At 36.9% G+C, this 25521-nt stretch overlaps 1 protein-coding gene across 1 annotated transcript in view; it reads left to right on the forward strand.

The window, feature by feature from the left end:
• Window positions 1-3607: 3607 nt before the first annotated feature.
• The window catches only part of SEL1L (SEL1L adaptor subunit of SYVN1 ubiquitin ligase), an 82855-nt gene continuing 60941 nt past the window's right edge, over window positions 3608-25521 (forward strand). The window contains exons 1-3 of the mRNA XM_058292790.2: window positions 3608-3908; window positions 8692-8729; window positions 9675-9906. Coding sequence (XP_058148773.1) covers window positions 3839-3908; window positions 8692-8729; window positions 9675-9906 — 340 coding nt within the window. The 5' untranslated portion in view covers window positions 3608-3838. The remainder of the gene's footprint in view (window positions 3909-8691; window positions 8730-9674; window positions 9907-25521) is intronic.

Here is a 25521-nt window from a genome sequence, read left to right on the forward strand (position 1 = left end):
TCAATGACGAGAATGATAAATACTGATATTAGGACAAAGGAGACCTGTTCAGCTATTCAGTGCTTTTCCTTTATCTGGTATGAGAAAGAATTACCTACCACCAAAGAAAATGTCACTGCAGGATGACACTTGGTAAACAAAGCCTGAGTCCCCCATTCATTCTATCAGCTCCAAAGTTTAGGTATATTGGATACACTGTCCTACAATCTGCAAGCCATACTCTGACCTTTAGGACACTCCATTATATTCATAGAAATTGACATGAACCTATAAAATGTATTTATTTGTATTACTTCTTATGTACTTGCCCTACACCATCCTGGAATTATGGGGGATACAATGAGGTATAAATCCATTGTCCATTTACTCAAAGAGCTCAGAATCTACATGAGAAAGTGTCAGATTTCTAACTTACTGTGCAATGCAGGGGTTTATATTTCATTTATCCATGAAAAAGAAACATAAGAATCATAACTTTAATTCACATTGCCTATACCAAATAAAAACATATTCTTCTCCAAACCCTGAGGGCAAAATATCCTGTCTTGGCAGAAATGTTGACACAATTCTGGCAGCCTGTGCACACTGCCAACTCAAACAGATCCCTAAGAGTAGTTCAGGAAAAGATCTACTCTACTAGGAGTCAGTGACAGTCACTCCATCCTCAGGGAAAAGTTCTGGGTTGTTTAATTACCACCCTTAAGTGAAAAGCAAGCTGAGTCTGTGTCTGCATCACTTTCAGGAGGTTCCCAATATTTCATGTGATTCATGTCTATGGAATGCATGTCACCTGCCTAAAAAGGTGTTCATTACTACCCTGTGTTGTAATGCAGAAGAAAAGGTTTTCTGCGACTTGGAACTCCTTGACAATGACCTGGAACACCGATACAGACAGATATGAACAGAATATGGACAGCTGAGCAAATATTAAAGAACTCTGTGAATTAATAAATAATATTAACATTTTGTACAAGTGGAGTGAGTACATAACTTGAACTAGGAATGTTGGCAGGAAGCTTTGAGGACTGCATGCTCAAAGAGGATAAAGCTATGGAAAATCTTTTTCTAATTAATCATCATGCAATGTAGCAGGCTGATAAAATAAACTTGGTTTTCCAACACCATGTTCTGGCCTGCTTTGGGGAACTGGAATTTTTCCAGGAAGTCAAAGTCCTAGGAGCATTCTCAGGATATGTCAATTACCCATTGCTGGCTAATAACAAAAACTCTAGTAACTCTAAATCCTTTTCAAAATAAAGGAATGAAACTAATTCCCCTCTTTGCTTCAACCAAACAATAGATAAGAAATAAGAATATTGGTAGAACACTCTACAACCTAGAAAGTACCTTTTCCCTGCATATCTCTTTTGAACCTCACAAAAGCCTGGGTGAAGATGGTATTATTAATACCCATTTTACAGACAATGCTCAGAGAAGTAAAGTTTCTGTGTAAGTATACAAATGCTGCTTAACATTTCCTGAGATCTTTTAAGATTAAAATTAGACAGTAGAGAGCAAGTATTTTGAAATTTTTATTATTAAAATTCTTTATATTTCTGTTGATCAATAATTTCCTTGAGCCTGTAGGTGGCAAGCCCAGTGTTACATATTGATAAGAAGGCAAGGTTCTGAATGTTCTCTAAATATTTAGAGAAATGAGGATCAGTGAGGACTGGCTGGTTAGAGAAGACTTAGCAAAGATAAAATTTGGGTGAAATTGAGAATAATACGAGATTTGTGGCTAAGTAGATTAAAGAAGCAAGGGCAGTTGGGGAAGGAAAAGGGGAGCCCTTGATGAAGCAAAATGGTATTAATGTGGAAATATAGAAAGCAATAGAAAAGAAGAAAGTGATCCATGCAGCACCTAAAACAGGGTCTTAAATGTAAGATGCATTAGGTAAAGAAAAAGTTTTAGGAGGAAGAAGTTGGGCTTTAACTAAGAAGTGAAATTTCCCCATTCTTATTGATCAGATAATCAATGGTTCTCCTGCAGAAAACCGAAGTTTCTTTCCCATACTTCCCTGAAAGAGTAAAAATGTCAGCAGAAATTCCTATTTTGTGAGAAGGTCTGATATTTTTTGATTTTATGAAAAAGATAGCCATTCAAAAATTTTAAATAGAAATATGAAGGCAGTGTTTAAGGAAAAGTAACCTGGTCATGGGGTGTGATTTAGGTTAGAATGGAAAGAGAGTGATGTTGGCAAATATGATAAACTCAGTTAAATTACCCAGGTAAAGAAAGTTTAGGGTCGTTAGGGGAGTTTTCAGCAAAAAAAGAGACAAAACGGTCCCATAAAATTGTCATTACACAGTCAAAATTGATAGGACTCAATGACATATAAAATTTTAAAAGGGGAGGAAAATATACCAGATTATACTCTATGATTTAAAAGCAAGGGAATTCTGAGGAAACATTGCTAGTGAACAGAAATAGAGTGCCAAGGAGGCTGCAGTAGAAAGGAGGATGCTTTTTGAAGATATAATATCTTTCCTTCATCCTCTCAGCTGTTAATGAAGGACAGTTATTTTTGATCCTCTATTGAAAGGGGGACTCTCTCTCAAAGAAGATGTAGGGAAAATGCCCAGAGATGTCAAGCTATACGATCACTGTGAACTTTTCCAAAGTTTTGAACTTGGACAGGCTAAATTCCAGATCTAACTGCTGAGTGTGGGTGGTTGCGAGGGAATGCTGAAGGGCGCAATCCTAACGCAAGGAGAGGAACACCAAGCCATTGTACTGGTTCCCAGTGGGTACATTCCTGGAGTCGGTACTTATCACATGAAACATTCCTGGAGTCGGTACTTATTACATGACTATTTCCGTTTCTGCAGTGCATCGCTATTATCCCCTCAATTTAACCGCCTGAATCCGGACAATGCAGAGGAGAACAATGCAACTCACAAAAAGAAATATTTGAAAGGGTGCTGCAAGGGCTGTTGGCACAGTTTCCAGCTGCTTATTCTCTGGTGGACCTGGAAATGTGAATAAGAGCACTGAGATGATCAAGATTGGGTGGGGTTGATTTCCTTTTGTTTTGTTGGGCAAGGAGGACAGATAGTGAGTTGCACCCCGGTTTATGTATACCACAGTACCGTTTTATCTAATTTTTAAAAATTCCCCTGACTTCACTCCAGCGTGTAGCCTACAGTTCAGACTTTACATTTTTTCCTCAAAACTCCTATAAATGTCTAATTCAAATTTTCTCAATGAAACAAATAGGAAGGGGAGTTCAACACATTACAAGCTCTTAACCTTATAACGTGTATTCCCTGATATTTATTTGGGGGGGGGGGGGGGAGGCTGTGGGCTCATGGCTTCGAGTTAACGTCTAGTCCAAGCATTAACCATCTCTTGACTTCAGTAGCCAACGGCGCCTGTAAATCTTGCCCCTCAATGGACTACCTTTCCCGAGACGCCACGCGGAGTGAGTTGCACGGAGTGCCTTGTGGGAATCGTAGTCCTGGGTGACTTTCTTTTCTCTCAACTCTTAACTCGCACTCTGATTCAGGGACGGGTGAGCCCAAGAGCTACCAATTAGCTGGGGCCATGTCGGTGCGGCCGTGGTCCAACCGGGATTGCCGATGTGATGAGCTTTACACAACGATTGGTCAATGTCTGACCCGCCTCAGGGGCGGGGCAATGGAGCAGGCCACGGCGATTGGGCGGGGAGGCCGAGGCGGCGGGCGGGGATTGGCTGTGCCCTGGGACAGGGAGGCCTGGGAAGGGGCGCAGGAAGGAGGCCGGAGCAGGAAGAGCAGCGGCTAGACGGCGACTGAGGCAGTGGTGGCAGAAGCGAAGGCGACAGCACCAGGGGGTGCCAGCGGCCCCTAGAGCAGGATGCGGGCTCGGGTCGGACTGACGCTGCTACTCTGTGCGGCACTGCTGGGCGCGGCCTCGGCGTCCCCGGGTCAGTATTTGGCTCTTGGTCTGGAGGCCCCGAGCCGCCGCCCTCGGCCTCCATCCCTGGGCAGGGCTGTGGGGGCTCCGGGCTTGGGACTGTGCTCTGGTCACACCGCTCACCGGCCCCTCAAAAGTCCTTCCTCGGGCTTCGGTTGGTCTGGGCCAGAGAGGCTTTTTAGGGATGGAAGGAAAAGAAGGGGCGGACACCCTCCCACACCTCTCCTGCACGTAACCAACTTTACCCGGATCCTTCTCAAGGATAATGACTCCCTACAGCTGGCTTAGACCCACAGTGACTCCTAAGCCCTGCTGGAGCTTCCTCGGTCCTCCTCAGGTCTGGAGCCCTGGATTTGGGATTGGTAGGTGAGGCAACTGTCATGCCCGGGACTGTCATTCTGGACAGAACAGGATCCTTTAAGACTAGGATGTTGAGAGTGGTTTCGTGGGTTTGCTTTGCTCCTGAGATGGTCAGATGGTCACTGGTCTCTTTTCTATTAAGAAATGAAGACTCTTGATGTAATTGTATCCACCTCTGCCACCTTTGTAAAAAACATTCCTGAGAAAGTGGTGTTTACCTCCCTCATGGAGTTGCCACTTGCTTGTTTACAGAGATTCTATGATTTTGAGAAACTCCTGATCCCTATAAGTTTAGAATGATTAGTAAATACTTTCAACATTATATCAATAGATAGATAGAGAAATTTGTGTGCTTTTGGTTTTCCAAAATCTAATTAGCTGATTTATACGCAGGTTCTGAAAATGATTATATTTTCTTTTTAATGTTTTAACCGGTCTGCATCTGGAAACTTCTGTTTTGAGAGTGTTGTTTGAGAAACAATTAGTACAATAAAATTTTGCAGTTTTAATCAATTTCAGTTAATACTACAGCTGTTGCACAGCTTTAAGTCATTTTTGGAACAAGGCAGGGTATACATTTAGCTTTTTTTATTTCAACAGAAAATTTCCCAGGTGATTTTTTTGAATCTCCAAGTTACCTGGCCTAGTTATGGTCAATGCCATAAAGTTGTTCTTCTTCCAAAATAAGAAATCTAAGTCTAAAATTCTCTTCATAATGTGACTTGAGATACCATTTCAAAAGCAACAGGCACAGGCATATGCTAGTTACTTTACTGCCAACATCATGCTGAGTTTGCATTCATGACGAAGTCTGTAAAGAATATACATAATTCTTGAATTACTTCTAGCAGTTATTTGATCATACTAAGCATGAAAGAAACTTGATTTTTATATGTTGAGTACCAGGTAAACTGTGAAGTGCCTGCATCACAGTTCCTCTGAAGGGTTTGCTAAAAATGTAGATTTAGGTCTGGGACAGGTCCAGGTATCAATAGTTTAACAAGCAACACCAGTGATTCTTCACACTAAAGTTTGAGAATACTAGCCAAACAACATGGTGTGTATTCCTTTGAATTCAATTTGCAGATTTAAAGAAAATTAAAGCATACATTTTCCTGCCTCTTGCATGACTATATTTCATTTACTTAGAGCTCTGTGTCAAAGGAAATGATACTTGAAGTTATAATAAGGTTTACTCTTGGACAGTTAGAAGACTGATATGTTAAAACTGTGGGTTGTGTTGATGTAAATAGAGGATTATATTCAAGAAATTTCTTCTCTGATGGCCATCATAGTTAAAACTATGTCAAAACATTTCTTTTGTAGAGGCAAAAGTCTTACTTAACCAGAACTAAAATAATAGAAATGTGCATGCCAAAAGGTAGTAAAGGCAGTACTGTTCTCACATAGGTTCAAAGATCATGAAGCATTTGTGTGGGATAAAGTTTATAAATTGATTTGTGTGGGATAAAGTTTATAAATTGAGTACATGGATTTTCAGTTGATCTTTTCTATTTATTAAATTGCTTATTTAAAGAGAGTTCAATCTTGTTTTTATAGTTTAAAGATTTGTTCCTATATGTTCCTATCAGGTTTTTGTGATAATTTTGTGTTGACTTAAAATTTGAAGGTTTTAGTGATTACGCAGGACAAGTTGCATTTATCATTGGTAGAATGTGGTCAGCCAACAAATGGGATCACTGTTAGAAGCTGATTATTGAATAGCTTGTTTCAGTGGCATGTAAATGTTTTTATTTATTACAAATGTTTTATTTTTCCTGTGAATGAATTAATTTAAAAGAGAGTAAACAAATTTTTCTCTTTCATTTTCTCAAGATAACAGTGAAAAAAGCTATACTTTTTCTTGCTTAGAAATACATGCTATCTTATTTTTGCGGAGAAGAGGGAAATGCTTCACTTTTTTTTCCTTTGCGTCAAACGATGTAGTAGTAGTCTTTATAATTAGGCCCACTATCAGATATTGTAGAAAATAGTTATACTAATTCCATAAATTTATAGAATAGCTTTCAGATTACAGAGAATGTTTAATTTCATTCTTTTCTTTGTTACTTAAAACATTACTGTGAGTCAGTAGAACAGGTGATACTATCTCTTTTTGACAGATTGAGAAAATGTAGACTGAACAAGCTTGTGAAGTCAAACTACAGGTGTCAAAACTAATACATAGTGAAGCCAGGTCTCAGAACTAGCTCTCCAAGCCTAATATTTAGAATAATTAAGAATCAGGAGTATCATAAGATCTGTACAGAATCAGTGGCAAAGCAGAAGACAACATGTGTCTGGTCTCTTTTCACCAAACTCTAGGCTTACTGTGTTTGAAAATGGAAAAAAGAATTTGCAATGGTCACTTTTCCCTGAAAGAATACCACTGGCACTGTGCAGTATTGTCAGCTGATAAAATAAAAAGGAAAATTGATATTTTCAAAGGGAGATGTACAGTTACTAAAGAAATCTAAATCATTTATGTTTTTGATGTGACAGTATTGAGAGAGAAATTCAAAACCCTTTTAATCCTCTTGCATTTTTTCTCATTGCCTGATATCTTTGATAAAATCTTTACCATCACCTTTTTGTTTGTGCAGAACTTCTGTGTTTTTGATCCTTACCAGAATATTACATTATCAGAGGTTCTTAGGTTATAAGTGGCTTCTTTAAAAGTGTTATGTGAAGGAGTGTGTCAGTTTGAAAGAGAAAATAGTTTTATGTTGTAAGACTACCATCTGGAGCAGGCTTTCCCAGTTTAGTAAATGAAAAAGAGTTATCTTATTTACCAGTAATCTTAATATACATTCCTAGTTGGTGAAGAGAGAGGGGGAGAAAGAGGGAGAAGCATGATGCAATTCACATGAAATAACCCTGATGTCACAGTGTCTCCTAGAGTTCAAAAATACATTTGCTACTGTAATGCCTAACAGTTTGTGGTGTCTCAAACTTGCATGTCTTTAAATTTATTTATAGTATCTATATTATTTACCTATCACTTGCCTCTGTATCCTTTTGTGATGAGGTACTAAATTTAGTGATATGGTTACTAGCAGTTTAAGAGTTCTACCTAATCTGAAATTTCAGTGTTTGGAGAGAAATGATGTATTTCTGCACATTTAATATATGCTCTTGATAAATTAAGTAGTTAATGTTTGTGATTAATTAAATACATCCACATTCACAACTTTGATATATAATAATGATGAATTTTTTCTTTATCCAAAAATTTGCTGAGAATGGAATCTTTTTTCATCTGCTTACTATTCTGCTTTGATTTGAACTGTATGTTAGAACTTGGAGTAACTTATGAATAAGTTAGCATGAAGGATGATTGTTAATTAATTGACACTACAACCTAAATGTTAAGGGAACCCATCTACCAGAAATAAAATATACTTTGAAGGTAATGTAAAAGTAGTGAATATTAGCCATATTGTACATTTTCTTTGTATTAACACTTATTGTTTGGCAAAACTTATACACTGGTTTTCTCAAATGCTCATAACTTATATAGTTAATGGAGCAGGCAGTATTGAAACTTGCTTCTGGATAGAGTCAGGTAATTTTAAGACCAAGAGGGAAACTTGGAGATCATCTAGCAGTTGTTTCCCACCCCCACCCCACCCCACTGGCAAAGAATACAAAGATCAAACACTGGGCATGAATATAAGATTGTTGCATGTGTTTATATAAGAGCCAGAAAAAGAATAACAAGCAGCCAGAATTGAAGTAATAGCAGGAAGGGACAGAAAGAATAGTAGAGAGAAAATGTAATTGGAGAAAACCAAAGCAACCTCTTTGATTTTGGAAGAAAGTTATAACTAGTTGATTCGATTCATTATTTATTTAATATAAGCTATTTCTTAATAAATAGACCTCATGATATTTTTTTACCTGAATCTGGTTATCCCTTCAGTAAACTAGAGCACAAACCCTAAATACCTTTGCCTGACAATTCTGCTCTCAAATAATAATAATTCTTAATTTCCATTCTCAATAGTCTTAGTGAACAATAAAAGGCTAGTCACCTGACCAGAGGAGCAGAAGAGGTGGAGGAGGCCCAAGCCACAAAATCAGATTTATTTTTATGAACTAAGTAACTCATCTTCAGCAACAGACTAAATTTATACAGAAGAATTGGATGTAATCTGTTTTTGGTGGTCATTGTTGTCATTGATTTTCCTACCTATGTAACAAATAAAAGTAATATGGTTTTTTTCCTGGAAAAACAAAAATACTGACCCCCCACCCCTCTTTTCTTTTTACTTAATCTTTCCTGAACAGTCAGTGAATACAACCAATGTTCAGAAAACTATGTCTTTTCAATCCAGTGTCTGATTATTAGTTTTTGTAGTTATGAAATGTCTTTTTAAAATGATGTTTCCCAATAAGAAAGATAACTAAGTTGTCTTCAATTTCTTTTTCAGATGAAGAAGGCAGCCAGGATGAATCCTTAGATTCCAAGGTATGTAGTAAGGTTTGCATTGGCCAATATTTGCTGCCCGCTTTAAAAACATAAATTATGTGAAATCTACATTTGAATAACAGAATTGAAATTCCTAAAAAAAAAAAGAAAGAAAAAAAAGATAGGTCAATATTGAACATAGTACTTCTGAGGGGAAAACCACTGACCTACAAAAGTATCTCGGTTTTCCACATATTGTTATGACTTGGAGCCAAAGAATAATAAAAAAGGAATAGTAAATATTTTCCCTTAAGGTTGGTTATTAGATTTAATTTCACTTTGAATGCAGTATATTTGTGTGTGGTTTTTTTTTCAAGAGTGATTGGTATTTTTTTAATATAATATTAAAAAAATAAAGACAAAAAAAGAGTGAGACATTGATTTTATACCTATTTTCTTTAGTTTTTAGTTTAATCTTTTGATTTTTGGAGTCTTAACCTCAACCATTTGTTTCCACGTATGTCACCACTCTCCCCCACCAAAAAAATGTACTGCGTGAATGTACCTATTGGTTGGTTGAACAAATAAGGCTGATTATTACGTATCCAAGTAGACCAATCAGTTATGGTCCCTGATCTCTACATTAGAGGGAGTACAAGTAAGAAACATGAGGCTTCAGTACAGTGTAGTGCTACAACGGAAAGTGCAAGGTACATAGAGAGCATGTCGCAGAACCTAACCCAGACTCAGTGAATTAAGGAAGGCTTCCTAGGGCAGGTAACATCTAAGTTGAAATCTGAAGAAAAAGTAAGGTTTGGACAGGTGATGAAGGGAAGGAAGAGTATTTCAGGCAATGAGCAACACATGCCCAAGCCTAAGGAGATGAGTGAGTGGGGCACATTGAAGGAGCAGAAGGAAATATGTTTGGATTAGTGAAAGAAATGGTCAGATTGGGTTGGGAGAAGTCTTGGTATTGTTGGTAACAAAAATAATTTATATCCTCAGAATTCCTTGCCATCAGATGAGTCAGTAAAGGACCACACCACAGCAGGCAGAGTGGTTGCAGGTCAGATATTTCTTGATTCAGAAGAATCAGAATTGGAATCACCTATTCAAGAAGAGGAAGAAAGCCTCAAGAGCCAAGAAGGGGAAAGTGTTACAGAAGAAATTAGCTTTCTAGACTCTCCAAATCCAGAAAACAAGGACTATGAGGAACCAAAGAAAGTATGGAAACCAGGTAGTCTGGCCATTTTCTTTGCATTTGCCTGATGTAGGAAGGAGTCAACTGAAATTTTAAAGCTAGTGCAGAAAGATGCTAAATAAGGGTGGCTTTACAGATTGTTAACCAGGCATAATGTAGAGAGTGAAGTCTTATAAGTTTTAGTATTTTAAAACATAAAAATTATTCACTTAACATATTGTCTTTATGACCCAAGTTATATAATCCAAATTATTGTAGATGAAAATGCATTTGTATTATATTAATAACATAATTTTTCTTTCTGGACTCCATTATGTAAATAAATTTCTCTCTGAAAATTTTAGAAAATTAATATTCCAGGGGTATATGAAATAGAAACTAAGGAAGAATTATCTGATGTGTTCCTTTGGTTATTTTCAGAATTGTGTTAGGATTTTTATCACAATCCTTTTTAATCATCCTAGGTAACTTGTTTAGGTGTTTATCCCTAACCAATTGAAACTTATAGGAACTTTACTCTTCTAATTTTCACCTCCTTGATACCCTCTACTTTTATATTTGTAACCTAAACATTTTTACAATGCAGTATACCGCAAAGACCTGTCTTTTTAAAAATTAATCATTAACATGTTTACTCTGCCCTGTCCCATCACCCTTTGGTCATTTAGTTAATTTTGTCAAAGATTACTCCTCTGCCCACTTATTATTCCATTATGAGCCACTTTCAGGAATCGATCTAAATTTAAACTTAAGAAATAATTTTTTATTACAAGTGTACCATACTCATACATTTTTTTAAAAAACAATTTTAAAGTTATCTTAATCCCATCAATTAGAAATAAGAGCTATAAATATACATGAAGAATAGTCTTTCAGGCTTTTTTCTAGGTTTATATATAGTTTTTAGAAAAACTAAATTTGGTCAAAATATATATATTACTTTATAGCTTATTTTATTTTTTCCCCCGGAGGTACTGAGGATTGAACACAGGACCCCACACATATGAAGTAGGCACTCAACCACTGAGCTACACCCACTCCACCATAGCTTACTTGTTTTTTACTTAACAATTTGCCACAAACATTTTCCCATGTCATTTTAGTGTTTTTTTACTAAGAGAATAGTTAGCAAATCCTTAACCAAAAGTGGTTAATGGCTATAAAGATATTTTATATATAAATTTTATAAATAATTTTTAGAGGTTATTTGCCATGTTTTGCCAGGAGATTGGTTCAGATGTATCTTACACATATCTCTGTTTTCTTAGAGTTAGTTACTAAAAATAAGTTTACTGGATTGAATATAAAAAATTTTGAAGATATTTGATACCTATTGGTAAATTGTTCTTCAGAAAAATTATTCTTTTTACTTCCTTTGAAACTACTCTGTTTTTCTATACCTAAGCCAAGTGTGTCTTACAACTTTAAAAATTTTGCAAAAATATAATTTTTCTTTTTTTTTTTTTTATTAGAAGATTTCCAATCATGCACAGAAGGAGAAGGTATAATGATCCTCTTTTACCCAGCTTCAACAATCAGGAACATTCTGCTGCTCTAGTTTCATCTTTACTACCCTTCTGGGTAGAGTAAGATAATTTTAAGAGCAAGAAAGAAACTTTTTTCATTTTTCTTTCCTGCAGTATTTTAAAGCAAAATCCAAACATTATTTGACCTATGCATATATCTCTCATAAGCATTTGTTTTCCAACAAAACCGCAATACTATTATAATAACCAAAAAACTAACAATTATTTCTTTATCATCTAATACCAGACTTGGTTCAGTTTTCCAAATAGTTTCAAAATGTTTTTTAGCAATTGGTTTGTTTGAATCAGGTCCAAGCTGAGATCTTAGATTTCTTTTCATCTGTAACAGTTCTGCATTTTTTTCTTTCTTTATTATCCAAGTTTATTTTTGGGGTCATTTTCTATCTGCTTGGTATACCACTATGTTGCAATGAATGCTGTAGTGACTCTGCAGTTCTCTAAATCAGTTGAACTGGGGCTCTCTTAGGAATAGATCATAATTAAGTCAGGGGTAGAATGAGCCCAGAAAAACACTAACAGTAGAGCCCTTTCTCTAGGTAAGTTCTTATACTATGCAACCTGTAAGGCATGATCTATCAGCTGATAAGACTCAAGTAGTTGTTGGTGGAATAAAACAGAAGTTGAACCCATTTTCTATTCTTCTTGGCAAGATAACTATAGCTCCAATGCAGGAACCTTAAATTCTAGGTCTTGAAAAAAATCCCTAAGCTCCCAAAGCAAGTGAAATAAGACATAAAGAGGAAAGGACCAAGAACTAGGTCAGTGAAGGATACAGTAAGTAGAATTGGAGGGAATGGAAACTTCTGGAATGGAAAGTAGGTGGATTTAGATGCCATCTGAGATGACAAAGAATATAACACAGGTAAAAGCAAATGAGAAACAGTTCAAATATTCGAAGTTGTTCAGATACCAGAAGTTAAATAAAATTTCCTCCCTTGGGCAAAAACTGATTTTTAAAAATTGGAAAAGTAAATTACTAACAGGGAAATGAGTACCTGAGTAAAATTAGTAGAATCATCTATGCCAAGAATAGTTTATGATATACAGGAAGTCTACAGGAAGGAGAAGTAGATATGGTAGCTTGTTATCCAAACTTGATTTGGAGTAACATGTCAATATAATGGCTTTGTCTTTGAGTTTCTGGTATGTTTTGTAGCACAGATAGCTTTGAAGAAATATGTTCATAACAGTTGATATAAGTGATGTGTTTGCTGAAGGCTGCCAAATCAATACACCAGAAATGGGCAGACTTTTATAATGGGGATTTATTAACTTATAAACTTACAGTTCTGAGGCTGTGGAAGTGTACAAATCAAGGCATTATCAGGAGATGCTTTCTCCCTAAGTTGCAGCTGTGGGGTGATCCGGCACATGGTGGCGTCTGCTGGTCTCTACCTCTTCCTCCAGGCTCCGTTGATTTCAACTTCTGGCTGCTCCTTCTGTGACTTTCTCTCCCCTAAATTCGGTTTCTGGCTCCCAGGGCCTTCTCTCTCAGCTTCTAGGAGTTTTTCTGTTTCTCTGGAGTATTTTTTTCCTGTATCTCTGCAACCTTGTATTCCTCCACTTATAGAGGACTCCAATAAGAGTAATAAGATCTACCCTGGGCTATGCTTTACTGGAGTAATCTAATCAAATCGCCCCTAACTGAATCAAACCTAATCAAAGGTTCACAATAGGTTCACACTCACAAGAATGGACCAATTTAAGAACATAATTTTCTGGGGTCCACAAAAGACTCGAACAACCACGTCAGAATGCAAATTACTATAGTATAAACATTGTTACCCTCTTCAACCTATTCCTGCAGGGTAGAAGGTATTGCCATGCTGGAACAGCTATGACTAAAGGTTTAAGCCCTCCCACCACACTTGTGAGAAAAATATTAAAGAAGGTAACAAAAAAAGTATCAAACGAGTTAGTGGACCTTATACCAAGTAAAGAGCAGATAATTTATGGTGACTTCTGCATGCAGCCTGAGAAACTGTTCTGCTTTTTTTTTTAAGTGCCATTTTATTTGTTAAAGAAATAATGTCTTGTCCTATACAGTTTCCCACATTCTAGATTTATCTTATCATAGCCTTTGTAGCACTTTGAGATTATTTATGAATCCCAAAAAAAGAGAAAGATTATGTTTGTAAACTAATCTGTTCCTCTGGGCATGATACCGTTTGATTGCATTAAATTCAGTTTAGGGGCCTTTATTAGATTATTTGGTAACATTGCTTTGGGCTTTTGAGTCAACTGCCGGTGGGCATGACTAGGGTTGAGTCCCACCCCATTGGTAAATCTGATATAAATGGACACTCAGAACACACAGGAAGAGAGTGCTGTCATTTTTGATCCTGCCATGTGACAGAAAGGACAAGGCTCAAACAGCCGAAGCCCCAGGAAGAAATGAGTCATTTTGCCTGATAGCTTACAGCTGAGTTTAGGAAGAGACCAGCCCAGGCAAGACTGATACAAGAGGATGGAAAGAAACAAGCCTTATGCCAGGAGAGAGGGGACTATAGGATCACTTAAGCAGGAAGCCTCAAGAACCTGAGCCCACAGAGCTCTAGAGGAAAGGGTGAACTTGGAGGGGAAGGCAGAGACATGCCAGAGATCAGCAGCCGTCTTATTCAACACGTGGCAACTGACCTTGGTGCGAAAGCACCTCCTATGGTGCTGTGAGTTGTACTTTTTATGGCTTTGTAACTGTAAGCTTTTATCCCAAATAAATCCTCTTAATAAAAAAAACCAACAAAATTTTTTAAAGAGAAAGAAAAACACCAACAGATTTCTGGTACTTTGCATTGGCACCTCTTTGGCAGACTAATACATCCTTGTACTGTCATTTAGTTTCTCTCTCTGCTGTGTATTTTATAAACTGGAAGCTAGCTCTGGAGGCTTGGATAGATTTGGTTCTGTTTTTATTGAGACTATTTCATAAGTGGTGTTTACTTCTTACTGCTTTACATTGGGTGGCAGATGGTTCCTGGCTGTCCTAGTTTTAGTAATGTGTTAAGATTGATCGGTGTCCAGTTGTCAGCTTACTCTAGCCATTATAAAGTTCATTTCACTTAGAAATTTTGGCAACTATTGATGTCCATTGTCTGGATCCATTATTTCATTAGGGTTGCAAAGTAGTGGTTTTCTAATTGTATCATTCCTCCTGCATTTATTACCTGGGTTCTTTTACAAAGAACTTTACCTCATCAACTATTTAGGTACCCTGAAATATAGTCCACACAGGAGAAGCAAATAAAGGGTTTATTTCCCTTTAAATGTTTTCGAAATAATGTTTTGGTGCCCTAGCAACCTCCAAAGGAGACCTGTGAATATATTTTTATTGGTTTTGCTTGGTTTGTTCTTGAGCTTGATTACAGACTCAGGAATTTATGCTGCACTTGACAACCATGCTTTTTAAAATTGTATTGTCGTAACCTGTATACAATGTAACATTTCCCATTTTGATCCCCTTTAAGCCCACAATTCAGTGGCATTAATTACATTCACAATGTTGTGCTACCCTCAGCACCATCCGTTACCAAAACATTTTCAGAGTCCCATCAAAAACTCTGTACTTATTAATCATTGATTCCCCATTCCCTTTCCCCATCCATGCCATGTAACCTGTAGTTTACTTTGTGTCTCTATGAATTTTGTGTCTAATACGAATTTTCATATTATAGTTATTTAGGTAAGAGAAATCATATCATCTGCCTTTTGTGTCTGACTTATTTCATTAACATATTTTCAGGGTTCACCCATTTTGTGCTATGTATCAGAACTTCATTCCTTTTTTGCCTGAATTTAGTCTGTGTATTTATATACCACATTTTGTTTATCCATTCATCTGTTAATGGACACTTGCTTCCACCTTTTGGCTATTGTAGATTATACTGCTATGAACATTGGTGTACAAATATCTGTGCAAGTCCCTGCTTTCAGTTTTTGGGGATATATGCCTAGAAGTAGGATTGCCACATATGCCATGTTCTAAGTTTAAGTTTTTGAGGAATCCCCAAACTGTTTTCCACAGCAGCTGTGCCATTTTACATTCCCATCAACAGTGTACAAGGGTTCCTATGTCTCCAATTCCTTGCCAATATTTGTTAATTTCCATTTTTAAAAATATTAGCTATTCTAACGGGTGTGAAGTGGTATCATTGTGGTTTGCTGTCAGCAGTTTGAAGTTTTATGAATCCCAAAAAGAGAAAGATTATGTTTTTGAACTAATTCATTCCTGAGGGTCCGAGACCCTTTCATTTGGACTATTCCAGTGAGGTGTGACTCAGGCTGATTTCCCGCCCTCTTGTTGGATCTGATTAAAAACAAAGACAAAGAGAAACACACACACACACAGGAAAAGGGAGGTGCCATATTTGATCCTGCTATGTGAGAAAAAGGATTCCAGTTTCACACCCTGAGCTTGCGAGGAGACAAGCCCCCCAAGAAGCTCAAGAAGCTGAAGGAGCTGAGGTCCAGGGAGAGATGAGCCCTATGCCTGTTAGCTTTCAGCTGAACTTGGGGTAAAAAGCACAGCAGCTGAGAGTGATAAAGGAGACCTGGAAAGAGCCAATCCCTTTGCCTGGTTGCTCACAACTGAGCACCAGTAGACTCTTATAGATTCTATAGGGCAGGTCTTCTTAACAAGGAGTTTGTGAGCTTGAGTTTAAATTCAAACAAAACATTTTTGTGGGGACTTCTTGGTGCAGGTGTGATATATTTATTAAATAATACACAGTATAGTGTGGACTTAGTAAGGGGTCCATGGAACAAAAACTAAGAACCCCTTCTCCAGGGGAAGGCAGAGACCTTAGGAGAGATTGCTGGCCATCTTGCTTCACCCTGTGGCAGCTGACTTCGGTGAGAAGCACTTCTGATGTCATGATTGGACATTTCATGGCCTTGGAACCGTAAGGTTTTACCCCATATAAATCCTCCTTATAAAAGCTAACTCATTTCTGGTACTTTGCATTGGCAGCCCTTTGGCAAACTAAAACATTGGCATTTCTAATAGCTAATATTGTTGAGCATCTTTTCATGTGCTTATTGGCCATCTCTGTATCTTCTTTGGAAAATATTCAAGTTCTTTGCCCATTTTTTTAAATTGGCTTGTTTGTTATTGAGTTGTAGGAGTTCTTTGTATATTCAGTTCTTTGTATATTTGTATATTAAACCTTTGTCATCATGGTTTCCAAATACTTCTTCCCAATCTGTAGATTGTATTTTCACTTTCTCGAAAATGTCCTTTGATGCACAAAAGTTTTTAATTTTGATGAAGTCCAGTTTATCTTTTTTTGTTGCTTACTGTAAAGTCTAAGAAGTCGTTGTTTAATACAAGGTCTTGAAGAATGTCCTAGAAGTATGTTTTCTTCTAGAAATTTTATAGTTTATTTCTTTTATTTAGGTCTTTGATCTATTTTGTATATGGTGTGAATTTTGTGTATGGTGTGAAATAGAGGTCCTCTTTAATTCTCTTGCATATGGATATCCAGTTCTCCTAGCATCATTTGTTGAAGAGACTTATTCTTCCCCATTGAGTAGACTTGGCACCTTGTAAAAATTAATTGACCTTAGCCCCTCATAGTTATAGTTATGAAGGTCAAGCTAGCTGTGCCGTTTCAGGGGGTACAAGGTGTATCCTGGACACAGGAGGCACTATGCCTGGACCAAGGGGAAGGTTTTCCAATTTCTTAATGAAAAATGTGAGTTAATATTCCTTTCCAAGAGGAACCCTTGGCAGATAAACTGGACTCTCCTATACAGAAGAAAGTGCAAAAAAGGGGCAGTTGGAAGAAATTCAAAAGAAAACTCCATGCAGTCAGTCCAGAGAGCTGTCACTGTGCATCTCTTGCTGATTTTGAAGCCAAGAGGAATCAGAAATCTGAAGTTAGAAAGGCTCAGTGAGAAAATTCTATGAGGACTGCTAAGGGACTAAAAAAGGCTGAGCAAACATCTAAAAAGATAGCAAGGGCTGCTGCTAAGTCCCTCACAAAGGTAACACTTAAAGAAAAGATTGTGAAGTCTGTGAAGGTTTCTGCTTCCTGAGTTGGTAGAAAACACCTTAAATTGGCACATCATATTTTTGAATAAGGATTTGGCTATTTTTAAAAAAACTTGGTTTTAGATTTGTGGGTTTTTCTGAACTCTCAGTTCTGCTGCATTTGTCTATAATATATCTGACCTTGTGCCAATACCATATCTTTTTTTTTAACATTTTAAAAAATTATAGTGTTAAAAATTACTTGTTAACACAAGATAATAACAACAATAAATCCACTTTACTTATTGGTTACACTCCTTTATTTTTGTTCATTTCTTAATCTTAAGGAATTTGAGATGATGTTCACGCTGTTTCAGGCTGAGAAGGGACATAAATATGGGGCAAAAGAAAGGAATTGTTTTGCTTGCTGTTGAAGATGCTCTTTGCTTTTGGGGTGGGGCTTGTCCAGCATCATTGTTTTGTTAGTTGTCCAGGGCAGAACCGAAGTACCATACTATTTTGATTATTGTTGCTTTGTAATAAGTTTTGAAATTGGCAAGTATTGGGAAGCGGATTTGCCTCAACTGATAGAGCATCTGCCTACTACATGGGAGATCCAGGGTTCAAACCCAGGGCCTCCTGACCTGTGTGGTGAGCTGGCCCATGTGCAGTGTAACCCTGATTCCTTTTTAATGGGAAATTATATTTAGGTACCACAGTTTAGGTACAAGGACTGTGTGATGCTACTGTGTTTTCATTACTTTCTTTGGTGGACAGAGCTAGGAAACGTATCAGTGATTCATGCTGATACTTCCTATTCAAATTAACTATTGCAGGTGAGATAGCACAAAGAGTTGGGTTTGTCAAACTAAACTCACAAGAAACAGAAATCTTAACCAATGTTAAACTTTTAAAATCAATTTTATGAAACGTATTTATAAACCATGTAAAATGTACAATCATTGGCTTTTGGTGTTATCATAGAATTATGCATTCATCACTGCGATCAATATTAGAGCATATTCTTTACTCCCTTAGTAGTCACCTTTCAGTCTGTCTTTCCCCTGCCATATATAACTGCCAATCTATTTTTGTCTCTATATAAAATTTATTTTACTTACATTTTGTATAGATGGAGTCAAATAATATTTTGCACTTTATATCTGTTTTCTTTCATTTCACCTACTTTTTTTTTTACCATCAATAGAAGAATATTATTATATTACTATTTCCTATAGTCCATAGATTGCTTTAGTTGTATTTTTGCCCAGATATCACCCCATTATTAACATCTTGTAATGTTAACATGCATTTGTTCTATTGCAGGAAAAAAACGTTCTTAAACATGTACAATTAACCATACTCATTGTCCACAAAAGGATTTGCTGTGCTATATGGTCCCACATTTCATCTTTTAGCTTTCCTTCTAGTGATACACTTGACCTTAACTTTCCCTTTCAACCACTATCACACCCCTATATTAGTGCTGTTAATTACAAACACTATAATGTGCTTTCATCACCTGTCCATTTCCAAACATTTACAAAAAAGCTTTTTACAAATTCTGCACAAATTAAGCCTTAGCTTTTCATTCTCTGGCCTAATTCTGCCTTTTGGTAATCTTTATTCTAGCTGTTAATGCCATGAATTGGCTCATTATATATAGTTCATATTAGTGAAATCATGTGTTTGACTTGTTTCACTCAACATAATGTCCACAGTATTCATCCATGTTGTCATATGGCTCACAAATTCATTCAGCTGAATAATACTCCTTTTCATGTATATACCACAGTTTGTTTATACATTCGTTGGTTGATGGGCACATGCATTGCTTCCATCTTTTGGCATTTAAATAATGCCACTGTGAATATCAGTGTGCAGATATCTGTTCATGTCCCTGCTCTCCGTTCTCCTGGGTATATACCTAGATGTGATATTAATGGATCCCGTGTCTGATATGTATTTAACTTCCTTAGGTCCTCCACAACAGCTGTACCATTCTACATTTCCACCAACAGTGAATAGGCTTTCCTGTTTCTCCACATCCTCTCCAACACTTGTAGTTTTCTGTTTTTTATTGGGAATCATTCTAATAGATGTGAAATGATACATTTTTTATTTGTACTTCCCTAATTGCTAGTGATGTTGAACATCTTTTCATTTGTTTTTGTTTTTGTTTTCCATTTACATTTCCTCTTAGGAAAAGTGTCTATTCACATCTTTTGTCCATTTTTTAATTGGGTCATTTGTCTTTTTATCGTTGAGTCATAGGGCCTTTCTATGTATTATGGATGTTAAACCTTTATTGCTTATGTGATTTCCAAATATTTTCTCCCATTGAATAGGCTGCCTTTTCATCCTCTTGAAAATGTCCTTTGAAGTACAAAAGTGTTTAATATTGAGGTGTCCCATTTATCTCTTTCTTCTCATTGTTCATGCTTTGGATGTGAAGTCTAAGAACCTGCCTCCTACTTCCAGATCTTGAAGATGCGTCCCTATATTATCTTCTAGGAGTTTTATTGTCCTGGCTTTTATGTTTAGGTGTTTGATACATTGCATTGATTTTTATATAGGGAGTGAATAGGAGTCCTCTTTTATTCTTTTGATTATGGATATCCAGTTCTCCCTGCACCCAGTAACATAAACTTGGTAGACTTGTCAAAAACCCATTGTACATGGAGGCAAGGGTCTATTTCTGAACTCTCAGCTTGATTCCATGGATCCATGTACCTATCTTTATGCCAATATCATGCTGTTTTGATCACTGTAGCTTTGCAATATGCTTTTAGGTAAGCGTATTACAAAGTAAGTGTATTCTTCCAACTTCACTCTTTTAGGATGTTTCAGTCTATTTGGGACCCTTTTCCCTTCCAAATAAATTTGTTAATTGACTTTTCTAATTCTGTAAAATAGGCTGTTAGAATTTTGTTTGGGATTGCATTGAATCTGCAAATCAATTTGGGTAGAATTGATATCTTAGCAAAATTTAGTCCTCCAATCCATGAACATAGAATGTCCCTTCCATTTGTTTATGTCCTCTTTTGGTTTCTTTTAGCACTCAGAGAACTAGTAGTAGAAACTAGTAGTTTTCTGAGTACAGATCTTTTTCATCCCTGGTCGAATGAATTCCTAAATATTCGATACTGTTAGTTGCTATTGTAAATGGAACTTTTTTCTTGATTTCCTCTTCAGATTGGTCATTACATTCTAATGTATAGAAACATTCCTGATTTTGCATTGATCTGCTGTTTTGCTGTTCTCCTTAGCTCTAGTAACTTTTTTTGTATATATTTCAAAATTTTTTAAATGTAGGATCGTGTCATCTGTGGGATAGTGAGAGTTTCACTTCTTCTTTTACAATTTGGATGCCTTTTATTTCTTTTTCTTGCCTAATTGCTCTAGCACAATGTTTAATAACAGTAGTGACAGTGGACATACTTGTTTTGTTCCCGATCTTGAAGTATTCAACCTTTCCCTGTTTAGTATAGTGTTGGCTGTGGGTTTTTCTTACATGTTCTGTATCATGTTAAGGAATTTCCCCTGTTAAGGAATTTTCCCCCTTGTGTTCCTCTCTTTCAGAATATTTTCATCGAGAAAGGATGCTGGATCTTGTCGAATGTGTTATTTCTTTCTTCGATTTGTTGATGTAGTGAATTACATTAATTGATTTTCTTGTGTTGAACCACCCTTGCATACCAGGAATAAAACCCACTGATTTTGTTGTATAATTCTTTTAATACACTTTTGGAGTTTTTTCATCTATATTCAGTAGAGAGATTGGTCTGTAATTCTTCATTCTTGTAATATCTTTGTGTGGCTTTGGTATTCACTTCATAAAATGAATTAGGTAATTTCTCCTCTTCAATTTTTTGGAAGAGTTTGAGCAGGATTAGTATTAATTCTCTAAATGATTGATAGAATTCACTTGTAAAACCATCTGGTCTTTGGCTTTTCTTTTTTGGGAGATTTTTGATGACTAATTCAATCTCTTCACTTGTGATTGGTTTGTTGATGTCTTGCATGTCTTGTGGAGTCAATGTAGGTTGTTCTTGCCTTTCTAGGAATTTGTCTGTTTCATCTAATTTGTTGGCATACAGTTTTTCATAATATCCTCTTTTCCTTTCTATTTGTGGGAATTGTAATGTCCCCTCATTCATGATTTTATTCATTTGCATCTTCTCTCTCTGTTTTCTTTGTTAGTCTAGTTAAAGGTTTGTCGATTTTATTGATCTTTTCAAAGAACCAGCTTTTGATTTTGTTGATTCTCTCTGTTGTTTTATGTTCTCAATTTCATATATTTCTGCTCTACTCTTTCTTTCCTTCTGCTTACTCTGGAATTAGTTTGCTATTCTTTTTATAGTTCCTCCAGTAGTTCAATTAGGTTTTTTATTTTAGCGCTTTCTTCCTTTTTTATATAGGCATTTTAGGGTTATACATTTCCCTCTCAGCACTGCTTTTGCTGCACACCATATGTTTTGATAAGTTGTGTTCTCATATTCATTCATCTCAAAATAATTGCTAATTTCTCCTGCAATTTCTTCTTTAACACACTGAATGATTAAGATTGCAGTGTGTAGCCTTCATATATTTGCAAAATTTCCCATTATGGACTTCCACCTTCATTCTGTTATGATCAGAGAAAACACTTTGTATAATTTCAATCTTTTTAAATTTCTTGAGACCAATTTTGTGACCCAGCATGTGATCTCTCTTGGAGAAAGATCCATGAGCACTTGATAAGAATGTATAACCTGTTGTTTTGGGGTGCGGTGTTCTGTATGTTTCTGTTAGGTCTCGCTCATTTATTATAGTGTTCAAGTTCTCTGTTTCCTTGTTGATCCTCAGTGTAGTTGTTCTGTCTATTGATGTGAGTGGCATATTGAAGTCTCCAACTATTATTTTAGAGGTGTTTATTTCTCCCTTCAGTTTTACCAGAGTTTGCCCCATCTATTTTGCCTCATCCATGTTAGGTGCGTAGATATTTATGATTATTATTTCTTCCTAATGGATTTCCCCTTTTATTAATATATAATGTCCTTCTATACTCTTATACCATTTTTGCATTTAAAATCTCTTTTATCCAATATCAGTATAGCTATCCCTGTTCTTTTTTGGTTACTATTTATGTGAAATATCTTTTTCCATCCTTTCACTTTCAACCGATTTGTATCCTTGAATCTAAGGTGAGTCTCTTGCAGACAGTATATAGGTAGCGCATATTTTTTTATCCATTCTGTCGGCCTGTGTGTTTTGATTGGGGAATTTAATTTATTAATATTTAATGTTATTAGTGTAAAGGCAGATCTTACTTTCCCTATGTTATCCTTTGACTTTTATATGGCATATCTCATTTTTTCTTTGTTTGTACCCTTTTGGTTACCCTTTCTGATAATCTTCATCTCTGTACTCTCCTCCAAGCTTCTCTCTCCATCTTTTTCTTTCAGGCTCCAGAACTTCCTTCAGTCTTTTTTGCAGAGCTGGCCTCTTGTTTACGAACTCTCTTAGTTTCTGTTTATCTGTGAATATTATAAACTCAACCTCATTTATGAAGGACAGTTTTGCTGGATAAAGAATTTTTGACTGGTTTTTCTCTTTCAATATCTTAAATATTTCACACCACTGTCTTCTCACCTCCATGGCTTTTGATGAAAATTACAGAGTCTAATTGGACACCCCTTGTGTGTGATGGATCACTTTTCTCTTGTTACTTTCAGAATTCTGTTTATTTTTAATACCTGACATTCTGATAGCATGTGTCTCAAAGTAGATCTGTTTGCATTTATTCTTTTTGTAGTACATTGTCTTCTTGGATGTGTATGTTTATGTCTTTCATAATAGTTGGGAAGTTTGGGGCCACTGTTTCCTCAGATACTCTTTCTACCCCTTTTCCCTTCTCTTCTTCTGGAACTTCCAATCTGTACTTCTGTCTTCTGGGTTTAAGCTGTTCTGTCTTCTAATTCACTTACTCTTTCTTCTGCCATTTCAGATATGTTGTTGTATGCCTCTGATGTTTTTTAAATCTCATCCTTTGTGTCTTTCATTCCCATGAGCTTTATTAATTTTCTATTCAAGTTTTCAGATTCTTTGTGCTCACCCAGTGTCTTCTTAGTGACACCATCTCTTTAGCCATATTTTCCTTCAACTCCTTTAATTGATTTAGGAAATTTGTTTGAACATGACTGATTAGTTGTTTCATATCTTGTGTCTTGTCTGGCATTTTGATTTGTTCCTTTGACTGGGCCATATCTTCCTGTTTCTTAGTATGGCTTGTAACTTTTTGCTGATATCTAGGCATCTGATTATGACGGTGAGTTAATTCTGAAGGTGAGTTTCTTTCTCCTGCCTAGGATTTTATTGTCACGCCTTGTGTTACAGCCCTTTGATTCTTGCTTCAGCTTATTCTAGTCTTTAAAACTGCCACTAATTATTTTTTGGACTTGGAATTGTCCTGAATGATATTGCAGGGACAGATGCAGTACATTATATATCCTGCCATAACCCACTGAATGGACTGGAAGAAAGTGTAAACTACAACATAAACTATAATCCATGCTGTGTAGCAGTGCTCCAAAATGTATTCATTAAATGCAATGAATGTACCACACTAATGAAAGAAGTTGTTGATGTGGGAGAAGTGGGGGATATGGGAACCTCTTAAATTTTTTAATGTAACATTTTGTGTGATCTATGTACCTTAAAAAAAAGAAAAGATAATAGAAAAAAAATTGCAACTAATTTATCGAAACAAGGTCAGGGACCCACTAATGTCATGTAGACCATTTTCCAGTGGTCTTGGGGAGGGGGACAGTTAAGGCATCAAAAACCCTTTTTCTTTTCATAAAATGCACTTTCATGACCTACCAGAAGATGGTGCTCTTTGGCAAACCTTTTTGCTCAAACCCTATGGGGAAATATGTTTACTGGAACTATGAATGGGCAGGTGGTTCCAAAACAGTGTCCTGGATAATTACCCCTCTGGGTGGGCCATTCATAGCCAAGCCTCTCAGTTCAAACTGGCTGATCAGAAGCCACTCAGTGCAACTCCTCAGCTACACGCAACTTTCCTTTCCCCAAGGGGGAAATAATTCCCCATTCCGCTCTACATCAGCCACAGCCAGTCTTGGTCAGTAAGGAGGGTGTTTGAGAAGGCAGGGTATCTTTAGATCTCTCCTGAATGCTGGGTGGGAACAATGATGTGGCCATACCCAGGCAGGATGTGTGGAAACCTCAGGACTCTACGTCCAAATTCACTGGCCACAAGCTAGATCAGCAGCAGGCTGTGTCCCTCCTCCCTGTTCCTGGGGAAGTGGATCCCTGCAGCCCTCTATCAGTCCATAGCTGCCCAACAGAGGCAGATGACATCAAGCTGTCTGCCCCAATTATGGGAGATGGGCACTAGCAGCAGCAGCTGGAGTTAGAGCTCCTCACTGCAGTGTTTCTTTCTCTTCCTCCTGTTTGTTTCTGTGCTGCCCAGTGCTCCTCTGGTCTCCTGGTCTCCAGAGCTCCAAAAGAGTTGTTCCAGACAGTTTCTGCTTGTCTGCTGTTTCTCTGGGAGAGAAATGAACCCTGTAACTCTCTAATCCTCCATGTTCCTGAAAAGCCCAGTGGCCTTGATAGTTTATCCAGTGAGCAGCCTAGAAAAGATCAGTACCTTTCTGAGGATAGATGGATTTAATAATCAAATTATCCTAAGGTGTGTGTATCAGGAGAAAGGTGAGGGAAGCAGTATCAGGTTATCAGTCAATTGTTGTAAACTGCAACTAATCTGGAAAGCTGAAAACTACAAGTTTACAGCAATGAGACGCCCCCAAAGGGAGGATGGAGAGTGCGATCAATCTGTCAGTCTATCAGCAGTGAGTGGAGGAATCAGTCTTTTGGTGATGTACCTTCCCCCAACTTGCAACTTTTGGCTATAATCACAAGTTAGAAATGCAATCATTTGCATTTGACATCAGAAATAAAGAGCTAGCCGATGGCTCTATTACAGATGGTCCCATCAGAAAAGAAGTCCTTTCCTTTGTGACCCAGCCAAGAATTCCTGATGTCGTGATACTTTCTGCAGTGTGGGGCCCCACAGAGGGCTGTCCTAAATCTACAAATGTCCCAGAGTCCAAGTTATGTTCATTGAGCCTT

The sequence above is a fragment of the Dasypus novemcinctus genome, chromosome 3 (genome assembly GCF_030445035.2).
Source record: "Dasypus novemcinctus isolate mDasNov1 chromosome 3, mDasNov1.1.hap2, whole genome shotgun sequence".
NCBI classification, from domain to species: domain Eukaryota; kingdom Metazoa; phylum Chordata; class Mammalia; order Cingulata; family Dasypodidae; genus Dasypus; species Dasypus novemcinctus.